General features: G+C 43.1%; 1 protein-coding gene across 4 annotated transcripts in view; it reads left to right on the forward strand.

Annotated features, from left to right (window-relative positions):
* Positions 1 to 19160, forward strand: part of LOC118396326 (numb-like protein) — a 102537-nt gene that overhangs the window by 51673 nt on the left and 31704 nt on the right. Inside the window, exon 1 of one of the 4 annotated variants that reach the window (XM_052524008.1) lies at positions 5259 to 5434. The exons of the other annotated variants lie outside the window; for them this stretch is intronic. Within the exon in view, the coding sequence (XP_052379968.1) occupies positions 5394 to 5434 (41 nt within the window). The 5' untranslated portion in view covers positions 5259 to 5393. Of the gene's footprint in view, positions 1 to 5258; positions 5435 to 19160 lie in introns of those variants that run through there. 4 annotated transcript variants of the gene reach the window in all.

Raw genomic sequence — 19160 nt, forward strand, 5'->3', positions numbered from 1 at the left:
TAAATTGTCTGCATTCTGAATGTTTTGGGAAAGAGGTACACTCATACTCACACACTTCTCTATCCTCCATAGTTTTTGACTAGATTGGTGACAATGTGTCTTTGTAGTGGGGAACCGAACAGACTTTTGGTTGTAAAGGGGGAAAGAGAGAGATGGAAGAGATAGGCATTGAACAGAGCCACACATCGATGCTTTTTAGATGAGTGTCTGGACTTGGCTCTGGCCAGCACTGGACCGGACAGTAGGGCTGTGTCCCGAAGCTCAGAAGATGATTGGACAGGAGGAGAGTCACGTGTTATTTGCTTCTGTGGGCTTAGCTGATTGTAAAGGAAAACAGGTATCTGATTTGTGACAATCGTTTGGGAAGTTGAGCTGTCTCTCATACAGTGTGGCTGACAGGAATTTTGGATCAAACCATTCCCAGACAATTGATACACACACTTGACACGAGCCTGGCTGAAAGCACACTTACACTGGAGCTCGTCCATGCACATAATGTTTGAATCATGGTAGCATAGCAACACAAGTCAACTGCATACATAGTTACTCTCAAACTGGCCCAGTGTATCTTTAGTGTACTGTGTTCTTAAGCTTCGGGCAGAGTATGGAAGTACTTTGTGTGCGCACACACACTTGCTGTTGAGGTTTGGGAAATGCCTGTGGCTTGTGGTATGTTTCAGGAAATGACATCATCCAGGAACAGTTGGTGCAGGTTTCTAATTTCCATCCCAAACCAATGGAAATAGTCTGTCTGTTTGGGCTTGCCATAATGTTGGAAGATGAATACAACAAGAAAACACAGGGCTATATTGTTGTCATAGACTGTGTATAGAAGAAGAACCAACGTTTGTCTCAAATCTGGAAGAGGATGGAGGAAAAAGACGATGATGTAAGGAGGGAGAGAGGAAGAGAGTGAGGTGGAGGAAGGAGGAGGGGTAGAGAGGATGAGGAGGAGACAGGAGGAGGGGGAGCAGAAAGGAGAGAGGAGGCGGGAGGGAGAGAGTTGGAGGGAGATGAGAGGAGGAGGGAGTTGAGAGGAGCAGGGAGATGAGAGGAGGAGGGAGAAATGGAGGGAGATGAGAGGAGGAGGGAGATGAGAAGAGCAGGGAGATGAGAGGAGGAGGGAGAGAGGAAGAGAGAGAGGAGGAGGGAGATGAGAGGAGGAGGGAGAGAGGAAGAGAGAGAGGAGGAGGGAGATGAGAGAAGGAGGGAGATGAGAGAAGCAGGGAGATGAGAGGAGGAGGGAGAGAGGAAGAGAGAGAGGAGGAGGGAGTTGAGTGGAGGAGGAAAAGAGGAGGAGGGAGAGAGGAGGAACTAGATGAGAGGAGGAGGGAGAGAGGAAGAGAGAGAGGAGGAGGGAGATGAGAGAAGCAGGGAGATGAGTGGAGGAGGAAGAGAGGAGGGAGATGAGTGGAGGAGGGAGAGAGGAGGGAGATGAGAGGAGGAGGGTGAGAGGAGGGAGTTGAGAGGAGGAGGGAGATGAGAGGAGGAGGGAGAGAGGAGGGAGATGAGAGGGGGAAGAGAGAGGAGGGAGATGAGAGGAGGAGGGAGATGAGGGAAGCAGGGAGATGAGAGGAGGAGGGAGATGAGAGAAGCAGGGAGATGAGAAGAGGAGGGAGAGAGGAAGAGAGAGAGGAGGAGGGAGATGAGTGGAGGAGGGAGAGAGGAGGGAGATGAGAGGAGGGAGTTGAGAGGAGGAGGGAGATGAGAGGAGGAGGGAGAGAGGAGGAAGATGAGAGGAGGAGGAAGAGAGGAGGGAGTTGAGAGGAGGAGGGAGTTGAGAGGAGGAGTGAGAGAGGAGGAGGAGGGAGAAAGGAGGGAGATGAGAGGAAGAGAGAGAGGAGGAGGGAGATGAGAGAGAGGAGGAGGGAGATGAGAGAGAGGAGGAGGGAGAGAGGAGGAGGGAGATGAGAGAGAGGAGGAGGGAGAGAGGAGGAGGGAGATGAGAGAGAGGAGGAGGGAGATGAGAGGAGATGAGGAATCGCTGACTGATAGAATAAGGGAAAGCGAGGAAAAGCGATGCCAATAGGAGAGCGAACAAGCCGAGTCTGTTCAATGAAAAGAACTGACACAGAGATTGAGAATGGGGAGATGAGATGAGCACTTTCAGAAAACCTTGTACTCAGATATAAACTGATTTGAGTCTGACTTGAATTTGTACATGGCTTAGTGATTTATTGTGTTATATTTTGACACTGCGTTGCTGCCTACGGTGAGAATATGTACGTTTTTGAATTTGCGGTGCAATGTTTGTGTAGCCTATATTGTGCTCCTAATAATGGATGGGGCGGACCAGGTGGAATGGTGTCAAATACATCCAACACATAGTTTCCATGGTTTCCATGTGTTTGATGCCATTCCATTCGCTCCGTTCCAGACGGTATTATGAGCCGTCCTCCCCTCAGCAGCCTCCTGTGATGTACAGGTAGGCTATTTGATCATAATTGTTTTGGCTGTTCGTGAGTGCGTATGTGTGTGCTTGTGCGTGTCTGGTGGTTCATGGACATGAAAGACTGTGTCTACCACCGCAGGTCCTGTGCTTACTCTAGCATAGTAAAACATCAGTAAAACATTAGGGTTTACACATTGGGCCACCACACATAAACACACTGAGGCCACTCAATAGTGGAACACACACAGCTTTGTTTTCGTGAATTTTGGGGATTTTTTGGGGAGTAAAAATGTACGGTGCATTCGGAAAGTATTCAGACCCTTTGACTTTTTCCACATTTTGTAATGTCAGACTTATTCTAAAATGGATTAAATTGTTTTTTTCCCCCCTCGCCAATCTACCACAATACCCTATAATGACAATTCAAAAACAGGTTTTTAGAAATGTTTGCAAATGTTAAAAAATTCTAATAATGAAATATGATATTTACATAAGTATTCAGACCCTTTACTCAGTACTTTGTTGAAGCACCTTTTGCAGCGATTACAGCCTCGAGTCTTCTTGGGTATGATGCTACAAGCTTGGCACACCTGTATTTGGGGAGTTTCTCCCATTCTTCTATGCAGATCCTCTTTTGCTCTGTCAGGTTGGATGGGGAGCGTTGCTGCACAGGTATTTCCATTCAAAATCCTATTTTCCCTAAACCCCTAACCCTAAACCTTAACCCTAATCTTAACTTTAACCCCACCCAAACCCTAAACCTAACCCTTCAAATTTGTTTTCCTACCTTGTCAGGACATTCTGGTAACTTGTCAGGACATTGTGGTTTTGATCATGTCGGAAAACATGTACACACACACCAAGCCAGCTGTAGTGGTGGGCCCTCATTTGGGTCACGAGAAATTGGGACAGGTTCAATTAACAACACAGAGCAATCAATGCTGACAATGCCTAGGGCTCACGGTCCAGCACTCCACACCACACCACACCGCCCCACACCACACCACGCCACCCAACACCACACCACATCGTCCCACGCCACACTACACCACACCATACCAGGCTGCATGGCTAAAACCTCAACTTCAGGGATAGACAACTAAATTAAGCCGCGGGACAATTTTTGTCAGAGGGGATGGCCTCAACTAAGCCCAGAAATAGATTGTATTTGAAAATAACAATAATTATATAACTTGATTATATTGAGACACAATCACATATGTCTCTTTCTTTAATCGTGGGAATACTTGGGAAAAGATTTCCTAAATTACACATTTTTATATGAATTCCTGGTGATTTTACAATCTTTTTTTTACCCAAAACTAAAATCCCACAAAATATATATACTGTATTTTTTTGTTAAAAAAATACTTTGGGGGGGGCAATAAAAATCTCTCACAGGCCGGTTTTGGCTTGCACGCCGCCAGTTTGCCGTCCCCTGCTCTACTCCAGGATTCCATGGGGAAAAAGAACAACAACACAGTTGGAAAACCATCAAGATCCTGTATTCTAATTCCCAATTCTATGGGAAAAACATACCACATTTTTAAATGGAATCCACAAGGGAAGATTACTCATAGTTTGTTTTCAGACTGTTTTGCCGGTTTTCCATATATTTTTTTACATTTATTTAACTAGGCAAGTCAGTCAAGAACAAATTCTCATTTTATAATGACGGCCTACCCCGGCCAAACCCTCCCCTTACCAATTGTGTGCACCCTATGGGAATCCCGATCACCGCCGGTTGTCATATGTGGTGAATAGCCACTAGTGTTACCACGGGAATGATTGGGGTTTGATGTGAGGTTAAAACAATGGTTGATTGAATTCTTTGGAAGCCATTTTTGTCACGTAAGGAGGAATCTGAGCAGTATGTGTTCCCATCCAGCCTGTGAGGTCATTGTGTTCGATAACTATACCATTAATAGGCTTATGGGAGAGCTCAGCCCACCGCTGTATGCTTTGCCCACAGTGAATTATCAAGCTAATCTATCTGTATGACACAACACAGATGGACACACTTTCTTTCTGGCTGTCTCCCATTTTATGTAGCTATCTGCCTCTATCTCTCTCTCCTGTCTCTCTAATTCTGTCATCTCTATCTCTCTTTCTTTGTCCTCCTCTCACACACGGTCTATTTTTATAGGTCTAGCAATCTCTCGTTCCCTCGTTCTCTCCCTTCACCTCTCTTCTCCAGCTGTAGCTCTACCAACAACAGAGGAGCAGAGGGAGAGGGGGAGGGGGAGTGACAGAGAGAGAAAGGTGTTGGTTGCTTGTCTCTGGGTGTCTTTGTGTTTGGAGCAGTCAAGTGCCTGGTCAGAAAAACCCTCCCCTCCCGATCCATCCCAAGCCCCTGCCTGCAGCCTCCAGCCTCACTGGCCATCACAGATGGATGGATGAAACTGTGTCAGCGCCCACCGTAGCTAGCCGAATCACCCCCCTTTCCTCTCTCATCCTATCTCATTCTCTACATCTCTCTGTGTCTCTCTGTCTGTCCTCTTCATCCTCCCAAACCCTGCTCCCCTCTCGGACAGGTTTTGGAGATGGCTGATACCAAACCGTCCCTCTCACTGGCAATTCAGACAGGAATGTGTGTGTATGTGTGTGTGTATGTGTGTGTGTGTGTTAGAGAAACACAAGCACATTACACACACACACAGTGACAGGGGGCTGTGTGCATGTGTGAATGTGTCGGTCACCTTTTCTCCAAGTTAATCCCATAAGAAGAGGTGTGGTTCTCCCTCTCCTCTCTCCCTCTCTCCCCCTCTCTCTCTCTCTCTCTCTCTCTCTCTCTGTTTCTCTCTCGCTCTCCGATCCCCGAGCAGATTTTCATCACATGTTCTGTTAGTTTAGATCTCCTCTGCTGCTGCCGCTGCGAGTATCAGGGCGTTCTCTTTTTCTCATTTTTGAACACCCATCATCGCCATCATCATTGTCATTGTCTTTCCACTTCTTCTACTACTCTCTGCTCTGCCTCTTCTTCTGCTTTCACTGGTCTGAGATGAGTTTGAACGCTGAGATGGGGGAGGCCATCGAGCTAAGGTGAGTGTTTGTGGCAGGGGGGGGAGTTTGGGGGTGTGTGTGTGTGTGTGTGTGTGTGTGTGTGTGTGGTTACATTAGGATACAGTAAGTAGATATGCTGATGTGTTACAGTACGGTAGTAATTGTCCATCTGTTCTCCTCTCTACGCTGACCCTATCTACCATAGCTGTGAACACAGGTCAATAGCCTAGCGCTAGCTTGTCTGTAGTTAGAGATAGCATTAGCCTCGGTTATTATTGGCCACAGCCATTTCAGCAGCTGTCGAAACTGACGGGGCGTCTACAAGCTTATTCCAAGAGCTTATAGTCTTAGCAGCTGTATTAGCCCCCGTGCCCATATGGAGCAGATTAAACTCTCAGTTGATATGCCAAAAGACCCAACATTTGTTTATGTGCCGAGTGTGCGGCATTAAATGTTTAGGGATGTTTTCATAGCAGAAAAAGGATGACTCTTAGTCATCTTACCACTACCACAGAAGAACAACAAGGTCCGCCAGCAAAAGCCATGTAGCCAAGCCAAGCCAAGCAGCTACAGGAAGAAAGTGGGACTGTTTTTGTCTGTTTGAGTGATTGGCAAATGCAAATACTTCTCTTATGTTGAGACGAGAGAGAAAAGAGAGGCATTCTTCACAAGTTGTTTCCTGTGTGTGTGTGGTGTGTGTGTGGTGTGTGTGTGTGTGTGTTTGAGGAGGGTGAAATGTGAGTGCTGTCTGCACACTTGCTCTTGTCTGTATGACTCTTTAGGATTAGGCAGCCCGTGGCGGATGTCTAGCCTGGGTCTAGCCTGGGTCTAGTCTGGGCAGATAAGGCATGGTAAGAGGAGAGCGAGGATAGCATGCCGATAGGTCTGAGTGGTCTTCACATGCCTGCCACAGTTTTACATTAGCCCTGGGAGTGACCCCCCCACACACACACACACTCTGGACCAGCTGGACCGCCCATGGCGGCCATATCCACTCTCAATCTCTCTCTCTGCCTTCCGCCAAGGGCACAGGGGGATTTAGGCGTTTTTGTTGTTAATCTCCATGTCTTTCATCGGGTCTTGGAGCAAACACACACAGACAAGCGTGTGTATCTCATCTTCACTCAGAGGCCCTTGGCTGAGGGCTTAGTCTGTGTTTGTGAAGAAAGGGAGGGACAGAGGAAAGAGGAGTGTAACTAAGATATGAGAGCACAGCTGTGTGTTGGGGAGGGACATTGGGAAGATGGAGGGACATTAAACAGTCTTGGGGTAGGATTTACCCCACCCACACAGATAAGTCAAAATATTCCGATTTTGTAGCAGGTCTGTGAGATGAGAAAAGTTGACATGGCACATAGGTTCTACTTGAACCATATGGCTCGGTGCCCCTGGCATAGAACGTCTTACCTTCACATTGCAAACAGATACCATACCGTATTACCGTTACTCTTTAGCTTGTTATTCCCAAGCATTAAAGCTCCCTAACAGGTCTCACTGTGGTTGCGTCCCAAATCAGCACCCTATTCCCTATGTAGTGCACTACTTGGGCCCTGGTCAAAAGTAGTGCACTACAGAGGGAATAGGCTGCCGTTTGAGATGCAACCACGTGTCTCTCTGTCTCTGTGTGATCTTATCCTACAGGCAGAGACAATACTGGATCATTGTTGGTCTCAAGTTGCTCCTGTCCTGTTTGATATGAATGTCCTGGCTGAGTCATTGTTTTGACTTGGCAGAGATGCAGGGAAGTGTTCGGGGAAGCAGATTGATTTGTGGCCAGAAAATGAAATGACACTGCTTAGACTCTGCTGTTGTATCTTTACTGTATATACATTATGATAAATGCTTTTGAGAAATTGGCACTAAATAGTAATGACCGTAATGGGAAGTCAATTTGCTGTCTTCTAGTTAGCAGTATGTATGCTTGGTAGTACTGGTCTGGGTGAGTGTATGTTTGACAACTGGAAAGTCACTATGGAAATTCCAACTCGGCCTTGGCAGTTGGCACACTCACTCGACTTCTTCTTCTTCTTCTTCTTCTTCTTCTTCTTCTTCTTCTTCTTCTTCTTCTTCTTCTTCTTCTTCTTCTTCTTCTTCTTCTTCGATGATGTGTATATATAATGGAAACAGAGAGCAGAACATCCCACGCTCGCTCACACACACACACACACACACACACACACACACACACACACACACACACACACACACACACACACACACACACACACACACACACACACACTGAAGCGACCCCATCCACATACACACGTAGAAGGTTATTCTGACCTGTAGCCTTACAGAATAGCAAGACGTAGTTTACTGTGCCGTACATTTCAATAGAATCAGGAAGAGATCTGAGCTGTTAAATTTGTACTAATCTTCTGGAGAGAAAAAATGCTGCCTTTGCACAAACAAGACAAATACTGATAAGGCACATTTGATCCCTTTCAGCGTTATGACTTATGCATTTAATATTTGTTTGTTTTTTTGCGCCCTCCGTCACACTAGCTGTTTGCGCTTGAAATGTGTCTCCGCGGCCATAAATAATCAATAACGTGACAACTTTAAACGTATTCCCATGACTGTGTTGTCAGGCGTGTTCAGTACTAATATGGTGTTCTATTAGTGGGTTTGTGGAACTACTTCCAGAGAGTCCCACCGCCTCACCTGTTGTCGTGGTGATGCACCTTATGCATGTACTTGTGCATGTACTTGTGCATGGCTGTGCATGGCTGTGCATGGCTGTGCATGGCTGTGCACGGCTGTGCACGGCTGTGCACGGCTGTGCATGGCTGTGCATGGCCGTGCTTCTACACCTGCATTGCTTGCTGTTTGGGGTTTTAGGCTGGGTTTCTGTACAGCACTTTGAGATATCAGCTGATGTATTTATATTTATATGCTGATGTACTTTATATGCTGAGGAATCCCAGACACCAGCAGAGCAGAGCAGAGTAGTGTGAGTGACAGGCAGTCAGAGACCAGGGCAGGGCATCAATCATTATACTAACTGACTAACTCACTGACCAGCCTGTGGCTCAGTCTAATTGAGTTTGGGCATTGGACCTTCTAAGCAGTGGTCTTCCCAGAAGCCCCTCGGCCTGTGTCTTCTTCTTCCTTATTGCATTAGATCCACAGGAAGGGCTGACTGAGTGTCTGTGTCGCAGCCTGTTTAAAGCAAATTATGTCCGTTGCCATGCCGAGGTACAGTACTTGACCACCCGAACTGATGCCCTGTGTGTTCTAACTCCCACACCCATCCGGGTCAAGGCTGTTTGGAAGTGTGGGTGAAAGGGGGATATGTGTGAGTATGAGTGTGTGTATTAATGTTTGTGCTGCGTACGATGTGTGTGTGTTTGTTGTTCCCTGTAGTTGTGTTGTGTCAGAGGTTATACAGTGAATTCAGAAATGTGGAAAAAGGGAATGGGTCTGAATACTTTCCGAATGCACTGTATTTCAGTATAACCTACCTCACATCAGAATCCACAGTCCTGTTTGTCGCCCACACTGCCATCACAGCCTACGCAAGGCATGCATGGTTCATATTACCGTGTTGGAGGGGGATTGAATTACGGCATGGCCTATCTGACATGAATGTACATGTGGAATGAGAAAGAGTGTCTGCTGGAAGAACTATGAGAGGGGATGGAGAGAGAGACAGGGACAGAGAGGGAGGTGCTATAGAGTAAGTGTGAAGGTGGAATGATGTATGGTGGGGATTGAGGGGAATATTATTATTTCTTCTCTTTAACCCTTATTTTACCAGGTGAATTGACTGAGAACACATTCTCATTTACTGCAACGACCTGGGGAATAGTTACAGGGGAGGGGGGGTAAACTGGGGATGATTAGGTGACTGCGATGGATTGGGAATTTAGCCAGGACACCAGGGTTAACACCCCTACTCTTTTGATAAGTGCCATGGGATCTTTAGTGACGACAGAGTCAGGACACCTTTTTAATGTCCCACCCGAAAGACGGCACCCTACTACACAGGGCAATGTCCCCAATCACCGCCCTGGGTCATTGGGATATTTTCTTCAGACCAGAGGAAAGGGTGCCTCCTACTGGCCCTCGACTTGCAATGTTTAGTTTAGAGGTCGACCGATTAATCGGAATAGGCGATTACTTACGGGCAATTTCAAGGTTTCATAACAATCGGAAATCAGTCTTTTTGGACACCGATTTGGCCGATTTAAAAAATAATAATTATTTAACTAGGCAAGTCAGTTAAGAACACGTTCTTATTTTCAGTGACGGCCTAGGAACGGTGGGTTAACTGCCTTGCTCAGGGGCAGAACAACAGATTTTTTTGTCAGCTCGAGGATTCAATCTTGCAACCTTACAGTTAACTAGTCCAACGCTCTAACCACCTGCCTCTCATTGCACTCCACGAGGAGTCTACCTGTTACTTGAATGCAGTAAGAAGCCAAGGTAAGTTGCTAGCTAGCATTAAACTAATCTTATAAAAAACAATCAATCATAATCACTAGTTAACTACACATGGTTGATGATATTACTAGTTTATCTAGCGTGTCCTGCGTTGCATATAATCGAAAAGGACTGTCGTTGCTCCAACGTGTACCTAAACATCAATGCCTTTCATAACATCAATACACAGAAGTATATATTTTTAAACCTGCGTATTTAGCTAAAAGAAATCCAGGTTGGCAGGCAATATTAAGCAGGTGAAATTGTGTCACTTCTCTTGCGTTCATTGCACGCAGAGTCAGGGTATATGCAATAATAATAAACGTTTTGTTTTCGAAATGATAGTTTCCGGATTCGACCATATTAATGACCAAAGGCTTGTATTTCTGTGTTATAATTAAGTCTATGATTTGATATTTGATAGAGCAGTCTGACTAAGCGGTGGTAGGCAGCAGCAGGCTCGTAAGCATTCATTCAAACAGCACTTTTGTGCGTTTTGCCAGCAGCCCTTTGCCATGCTTCAAGCATTGAGCTGTTTATGACTTCAAGCCTATCACCCTCTGAGATTAGGCTGGTGTAACTGATGTGAAATGGTTAGCTAGTTAGCGGGGTGCGCGCTAATAGCGTTTCAAATGTCACTCGCTCTGAGACTTGGCGTAGTTGTTCCCCTTGCTCTTCCCCTTGCTCTGTTCCTGGTTCGAGCCCAGGTTGGGGCGAGGAGAGGGATGGAAGCTATACTGTTACACTGGCAATACTAAAGTGCCTATAAGAACATCCAATAGTCAATGGTATATGGAATACAAATGGTATAGAGAGAAATAGTCCTATGAATACTATATTAAATTCAACCTAAAACCTCTTACCTTGGAATATTGAAGACTCATGTTATAATAATAATATATGCCATTTAGCTGACGCTTTTATCCAAAGCGACTTACAGTCATGTGTGCATACATTCTACGTATGGGTGGTCCCGGGAATCGAACCCACTACCCTGGCGTTACAAGCGCCATGCTCTACCAACTGAGCCACAGAAGGACCACGTTAAAAGGAACCACCAGCTTTCATATGTTCTCATGTTCTGAGCAAGGAAATTAAACGTTAGCTTTTTTACACGGCACATATTGCACTTTTACTTTCTTCTCCAACACTCTGTTTTTGCATTATTTAAACCAAATTGAACATATTTCATTATTTATTTGAGGCTGAATTGATTTTTATTGATGTATTATATTAAGTTAAAATAAGTGTTCATTCAGTATTGTTGTAATTGTCATTATTGCAAATAAATGTTCAAAGAAATAGGCTGATTAATCGGTATCGGCTTTTGTTGTTGTCCTCCAATAATCGGTATCGGTGTTGAAAAATCATGATCGGTCGACCTCTAGTTTAGTTACACAAATGATGGGAGAGAGAGTGGTGCTATGTGATGGATGGGGGTGCTACAGGCAGTCGCTAGCATAGTGACAGTGGTAGAGAGACCTGGGTTATATTCATAACGACACATTTTAACGGAAAATGGAAATGAACATTTCTTATTGTACAAGTTCAGGTATTCCCTCCCTGTTTCATCCTGTGTTCTTCTCTTTGGTGTAAAATGATTAGGACCCGGGGCTGGTGAACTGTGGATGAACAGGGGTGATGGAGGGTAGGGAGGAGACCGTCCCAGGCAGACAGGCAGACAGGAAGTCTGTGCTGGTTAGAGAGAGTGTCAGTACGTCAGGCTGAAGACTGCCTCTACACATGACAGCCTCTGTTCCAGCTGTCTCTCCACATTAGCTTTCACACACTCACGCACGCACACGCACCGGCACACAGCCCACGCTCATAGTAATATGCATAACCATCCCATTCCAGTACACAGGCCTTCATACTGTACTGTAACCACTAGAGCATTACTGTTGTATTTGTGAGTGTTGCCAGTGCAGACTACAGATGATGATGTATTAGCAGGGTTCCTATACAGTTCTGGCCTGTCCTCTCCTCGGGGGTTTATCGCTGGATCAAATGAACTATGGCTAATGTGACATCAGCAGGAAGGACCGCTGACCCCAGAGTTGCGTATCACTGGAATGAAGTGGGGCCGACCTGTTCTCCCAGGGTCAGACAGTAGTCAAAACACTGCTACCCCCGTTTATGTGGGCTTGGTTCCGCTCCCTCATTCCACAACTAGACACACACAGGGAAGGAGTGGAGGGAGGGGGTAGGATATGTGGGATGGAGAGAGGGGGAGTGGAAACAGCCGGTTGTCGTGGGGACGAGCAGACTTTTCTTGCTCCGAGTCTCTCAGTATTACATGTTTTTGTCTGCATCATTTCCAATCCCCCCATATACACTACCGTTCAAAGGTTTGGGGTTACTTAGAAATGTCCTTGTTTTCCATGAAAACATACATGAAATGAGTTGCAAAATGAATAGAAATATAGTCAAGACGTTGACAAGGTTATAAATAATGATTTTTAATTGAAATAATAATTGTGTCCTTCAAACTTTGCTTTCGTCAAAGAATCCTCCATTTACAGCAATTACAGCCATGCAGACCTTTGGCATTCTAGTTGTCAATTTGTTGAGGTGATCTGAAGAGATTTCACCCATTGCTTCCTGAAACACCTCCCACAAATTGGATTGGCTTGATGGGCACTTCTTACGTACCATATGGTTAAACTGGACAAAAAATGCAATTTTCTTTCAAAAACAGACATTTCTAAGTGACCCCAAACTTTTGAATGGTAGTGTGTGTATATATATATATATATATATATATATATATATATATATATATATATATATATATATATATATATATATATATATATATTGATATGTTTGTTGTTGTAAATATACAGTATCAGTCAAAAGTTTGGACACACCTACTCATTCAAGGGTTTGTCTTTATTTTTACTATTTTCTACATTGTAGAATAAAAGTGAAGACATCAAAACTACGCAATAACACATGTGGAATCATGCAGTAACCAAAAGAATGTTAAACAAATCAAATATATTTTAGATTTTAGATTCTTCAAAGTAGCCACCCTTTGCCTTGATGACAGCTTTGCACACTGTTGGCATTTTCTCAACCAGCTTCACATGGAATGCTTTTCCAACAGTCTTGAAGGAGTTCCCACATATGCTGAGCAATTGTCCAATGATTTTCCTTCACTCTGCGGTCAAACTCATCCCAAACCATCTCAATTGGGTTGACGTTGGGTGATTGTAGAGGCCAGGTCATCTGATGCAGCACTCCATCACTCTCCTTGGTCAAATAGCCCTTACACAGCCTGGAGGTGTGTTGTGTCATTGTCCTGTTGAAAAACAAATTATTGTCTCACTAAGTGTAAACCAGATGGGATGGCGTATCGCTGCAGAATGCTGTGGTAGCCATGCTGGTAAAGTGTGCATTGAATTCCAAATAAATCCCTGACAGTGTCACCAGCAAAGCACCCCACACCATCACACCTCCTCCATGCTTCAAGCTGGGAACCACACATGTGGATATCATCTGTTCAGCTACTTCGTAACCAAAAATCTCAAATTTGGACCAAAGGACAGATTTCGACCGGTCTAATGTCCATTGCTCGTGTTTCTTGACCCAAGCAAGTCTCTTCTTATTGGTTTCCTTCAGTAGTGGTTTCTTTGCAACAATTCAACCATGAAGGCCTGATTCACTCAGTCTCCTCTGAACAGTTGATGTTGAGACGTGTCCTTTATTTGAACTCTGTGAAGCATTTATTTGGGCTGCGATTTCTGAGGCTGGTAACTCTAATGAACGTATCCTCTGCACAGAGGTAACTCTGGGTCTTCCTTTCCTATGGTGGGTGTCATGAGAGCCAGTTTCATCATAGCGCTTGATGGTTTTTGCAATTGCACTTGAAGAAACGTTAAAAGTTCATGAAATTTTGCATTGTGACTGACCTTCATGTTGTAAAGTAATGATGGACTGTTGTTTCTCTTTGCTTATTTGAGCTGTTTTGCCATAATATGGACTTGGTCTTTTACCAAAGAGGGCCGTCTTCTGTATTCCACCCCTACCCTTCTTTATCATTTTCCCCTTACCCTGCCACCTCTCCCCTAATTGGAGTAAACTAATGGACAACAATACTTGGACAACAATACAACAATGCTTCCACTTCCAGCTTATACATACTACACACATACATACTACATACATTTCAAGGACAGTATGATTTACATGATTTATCTTTAGTTTGTTTTTAGTCCCAGCTTTCAGCTACCCTCAACCAATGTTCCCTCTAAGCTGCTCCCACGCACCTCCCCCCGGGACTGCCTCGCAGAAGAAATCTCAGCCCACATAGAGAACCACGAGATTGAACTTCACTCAACTTTCTAGAGCAGTCGAGAGCGATCTACTGGTCGATCTCCAAGGCATTCCTAGTCGATCGCCAAACATTTCTGTAAAAAAACTCGATAAAGCCTGATGTTCCTATTTGTTTTTATTCGTCTCAGGCTGTTGGCATTATTCAAATCAAATCTTATTTGTCACATGCGCCGAATACAACAGGTGTAGTAGACCTTACTGCGAAATGCTGAATACAACCGAATACAGCAGGTGTAGTAGACCTTACTGTGAAATGCTGAATAAAACCGAATACAACAGACCTTACTGTGAAATGCTGAATACAACCGAATACAACAGGTGTAGTAGACCTTAATGTGAAATGCTGAATACAACCGAATACAACAGGTGTAGTAGACCTTAATGTGAAATGCTGAATTCAACCGAATACAACAGACCTTACTGTGAAATGCTGAATACAACCGAATACAACAGGTGTAGTAGACCTTAATGTGAAATGCTGAATACAACCGAATACAACAGACCTTACTGTGAAATGCTGAATACAACCGAATACAACAGGTGTAGTAGACCTTACTGTGAAATGCTGAATACAACCGAATACAACAGGTGTAGTAGACCTTAATGTGAAATGCTGAATACAACCGAATACAACAGGTGTAGTAGACCTTAATGTGAAATGCTGAATTCAACCGAATACAACAGGTGTAGTAGACCTTACTGTGAAATGCTGAATACAACCGAATACAACAGGTGTAGTAGACCTTAATGTGAAATGCTGAATTCAACCGAATACAACAGGTGTAGTAGACCTTAATGTGAAATGCTGAATACAACCGAATACAACAGGTGTAGTAGACCTTAATGTGAAATGCTGAATACAACCGAATACAACAGGTGTAGTAGACCTTACTGTGAAATGCATACTTACAAGCCCTTAACCAACAATGCAGCTTTAAGAAAAATAAGTGTTAAGAAAATATTGACTAAATAAACTAAAGTAAAATATAAAATAAAAAATAACAATAAGGAGGCTATATACAGGGGGTAGGAAAGTGTATCTATAGGCTTTCGTTGTTGTTATTATTAGCAGCTTGAGTCTTTTTTAATATTGAGGATTATTTCACTTTCTCTGTTCATAGGAGTAACAACATGAATTTGTGCATGAGGCAGGTGCGATGCGAGTTTCGCCATCAGCTGGAAGACAGTGCCCATTTGATGAAAGGCAGAGTGGAGGGATGTTGAGAAGCAGACCTTCAGTCTACTGCTCTCTCCCTCCGCTGAGACTGACCAACAGATGCAGGCACCGTCTGTTCAGTAAAATAAAACTCAAAACAAATGATTTAAATGTATTCTCACGCAGCTGTGTGCCTCACAAGTAATACAACAACGGTGTGTTCATAACCCTGCCTCAAATGTTGTATTTTAAATTGACAAAAATGGCCCAATCATCAATGCATTGGCAGGGCAATTCAAGCAAAGCCAATATGCGTTGACAAAACATTACTGTTTTTTAATTGGTTGATGTTGCATAGTCTTACGTTTTTTTTTAAGTCATGTTAAAAAAAATCTGAGCGGTAGATCTCAGCTTGCATTTTGACTCAGAAAGTGATCTTGACTCAGAAAAGTTTGGTGACCACTGTTATACAGTTTTCCCTGTTAACACTATCAACGTTTCCCTTTACTGTGGCAAATGTGATTTAATCAACGCAATGTTAGCCACTTTCAATGCAACATACCAAAACAAAACAAACTATGCAAGCGATATTGTTGTAGGCAGAACGCATCGGAGTACGATTCTATCGCATTGACACGCACGACTCAGCCCATACTCTACACAGACCGGTGCGGCAATAATCAATCAGAGCTGCAGGAGGCCTATATGCAAATAGACCATTGTCAAATATGGATCTGTGCCATTCACTTTGAACTGGACTGTGTTTACAGCATGAGCGGTTGAGTAGATGCGCTTGTTTTGAGATCAAGGTGAGAGCTGCATGTTGCCACGTGTGCACATTTTGTTCATATCCTTTGCTAGTTAGTGAGTTATTAGCCCAGATATAGATCAGGAGCACAAAACGTGTACATTTCTAGACATCTTTGAAAAGTGTGTCAGGTAAAGAGCTTTTGTTGTCTTAAAGAGGCAGTGTTGTATTTTGAGACAGGCTCGAATCATTTTGATTTGATTTGATTTATTAGGATCCCCATTAGCTGACGCCAATAAGCTTGTAAATGAAAGACCTTTCTATTCTCATAGTTTCTAGAGATTATAAATGAAAGATAAGCACCTTTGCTACGAGTATTATTGTATTATTGATCGATTGACTATGACTTTTTAGATCACCCAGCAGTGCTATTTGCTGAGTTAGCTCCAAGTACATGTGGCAATTTTTCAGCCATTCCTGAACCTGTGACCAGAAACAAGCTACATATGGAGAGTACCAAAGCAAGTGATCTAATGATTCTGTCTCTTCGCAGCAAAATCTGCAGAGCTGGCATGGTTGTATCCCCCACATATAGAACATTCTATTGGTTACAAAATGTAAAAAATAGCTCTAAGTTTTGAATCCGGCTTCGTTTTGTATAGCAGTTCATAAACCATGTGTCATGGAATCGGTACATCGAAAATCTACTCCAAACTATTTGGCGCAGCTGTATATTAGGTACTTAAATGAAACTGGTCTACTTTTTTATTTATCACAATTTTCTTAAGCCAATTTTGGTCTTTAATGCAGGACCACAGACAAGTTCCTTACCTTCTCCCCTTTCCCCTTGGGTCCTACATATTTGCGGTAATGCTGCAGTCAGTTGGTTGTAACTGCGTGTGTGCCAACTCCACCAGTCCTGTCTATGATTTTATAAAAAAAATAAAAAAAAAGATAATGGTTTTTATCGGTTAGTATATTTGAGTTTAACCATAATATTTGTCGTAATATTTGTTCTGTCTTTTCTGGTGGATTAAACTGGAATTGCAGCCAACTTTCTATTGTTTGTTTTAAAAATAGAGATATTTTGGAGATGATTTCATTTGTAAATAACTGAAAGTGAGAGATTGTAATCTGAATAAAGGGAAAAAGGCCATTCTTGAACACGGATTGAGCCATTCTTACTAATCTGCTGGTGAACCAGTTCAGATTTAACTTGAGTTTTTGTATGATTGAAGGCTTTTGTGAGAGGTTCAGTGCTTTAATGTTTAATCATTTTTGCCCTCCGAGTTCATATTCATTATATAAATATCACTCAGTATTTACGTTTGGTGTCTGAGTATTTACGTTTGGTGTCCCGAAAATTGGGTCATCCTGAGGCTGCACTGTGTGTGTGTGTGTGTGTGTGTGTGTGTGTGTGTGTGTGTGTGTGTGTGTGTGTGTGTGTGTGTGTGTGTGTGTGTGTGTGTGTGTGGTGCATTTGTGTGCGTGTCTTTTAATAAAACGGCTTTGTCCACATCAAACACACATAGAAAGGCAGATGAGCCGAGGAAATAGAACGAAGGTAACATCATAAATATGCTTCCTGATTTTATACATTGGAAGTTTTTTTCCTCACTACTCACCATTCCTCACCACTGTCTTTTTGACATGGCCGGGGAACGTTCCCGCAACGCTCCCTGATCTCCGGTAGAATGGAATCATTAGCTGTCTGTCACAGTGCGGTAGCGGCTTACCCCTGACCACGGCTAGTTGGTCTACTTCCCTTTAGCTTTGATAAACGTTTTCCCTGCTCCCTGCCCCGCGGTCGGGCTTTTCTAACTGTGGAAGACCATAATACTTGTGTTAAGAGAGAACTATATTTCTTTCTCTGAAGGCTGTGTGAATGTGAAACTCTGTTGTTCATCTATAGTTACTACCATTACTGAACGAACTAGTCCAATGTTCTGCAAACCTAGTGAGCATGTGGAGTGGTTTTGTCTCAAATTGTTTCCACAGGCTAGAACAGAAATAGTTTTTTTTCCATAGTCAAATTGAATGTAAGGGCTCTCTCAAATTAATTTAGGATGGTTTATCTCTAAATTCACTATCTGTGATTTTACTATGATTGTGTATGTGTTTGTTTTACTGATGTTTTACTATGCTATAGTCCATCCTAGTTTTATTTGGCTGTGTTTCACCACTGTCTTTTTGACATGGCATGGGAAACGTTAACATTGCCAAAGCAAGTGAGGTAGACAACATACAAAGTGAATATATAAAGTGAAAAACAACAAAAATTAACAGTAAACATTACACATACAACAGTTTCAAAACAGTAAAGACATTCAAATGTCATATTATATATATATATATATATATATATATACATATATATATATATATATATATATATATATATATATATATACATACACAATGTACAAATAATTGACACAAGATAAAATAAATCATTTAGCTGTCTGTCACTGTGATGGCAGTGCAGTAGGTATGGGCAAAATTGGATATGTTTTCGAATTCTTTGTGGATCTGTGTGATCTGGGGAAATATGTCTCCTAATATGGACCACGGCTAGTTGGTCTACTTCCCTTTCTTTGATAAGGCGTATTCCCTGAGTCTGTACATAGTCAAAGCTTTTTAAGGTCAGTCACAGTGGTCAGACCATAGGGCCAAATAGCATTTAGTTTGCTCTGTTTTTTTGTTAATTCTTTCCAATGTGTTAAGTAATTATCTTTTTGTTTTCTCATGACTATAGGGTGTGTTTTCTTTCAGAGCCCCAGGACCAAGGGGGTTCATCTCTCTGTTTGTGAATGGAAAACTCTTTTAGGTGGTTGTAGAATTTAATGGCTCTTTTCATTTTGATAATTAGTATCGTCCTAATTCTGCTCTGCATGCATTATTTGGTGTTTTACTGTACACGGAGGATATTTTTGCAGAATTCTGCGTGCAGAGTCTCAATTTGGTGTTTGTCCCATTTTGTGAAGTCTTGGTTGGTGAGCGGACCCCAGACCTCACAACCATAAAGGGCAATGGGCTCTATGACTGATTCAAGTATTTTTAGCCAAATCCTAATTGGTATGTTGAAATTTATGTTT

The sequence above is a fragment of the Oncorhynchus keta genome, chromosome 1 (genome assembly GCF_023373465.1).
Source record: "Oncorhynchus keta strain PuntledgeMale-10-30-2019 chromosome 1, Oket_V2, whole genome shotgun sequence".
Classification (NCBI taxonomy): Eukaryota; Metazoa; Chordata; class Actinopteri; order Salmoniformes; family Salmonidae; genus Oncorhynchus; species Oncorhynchus keta.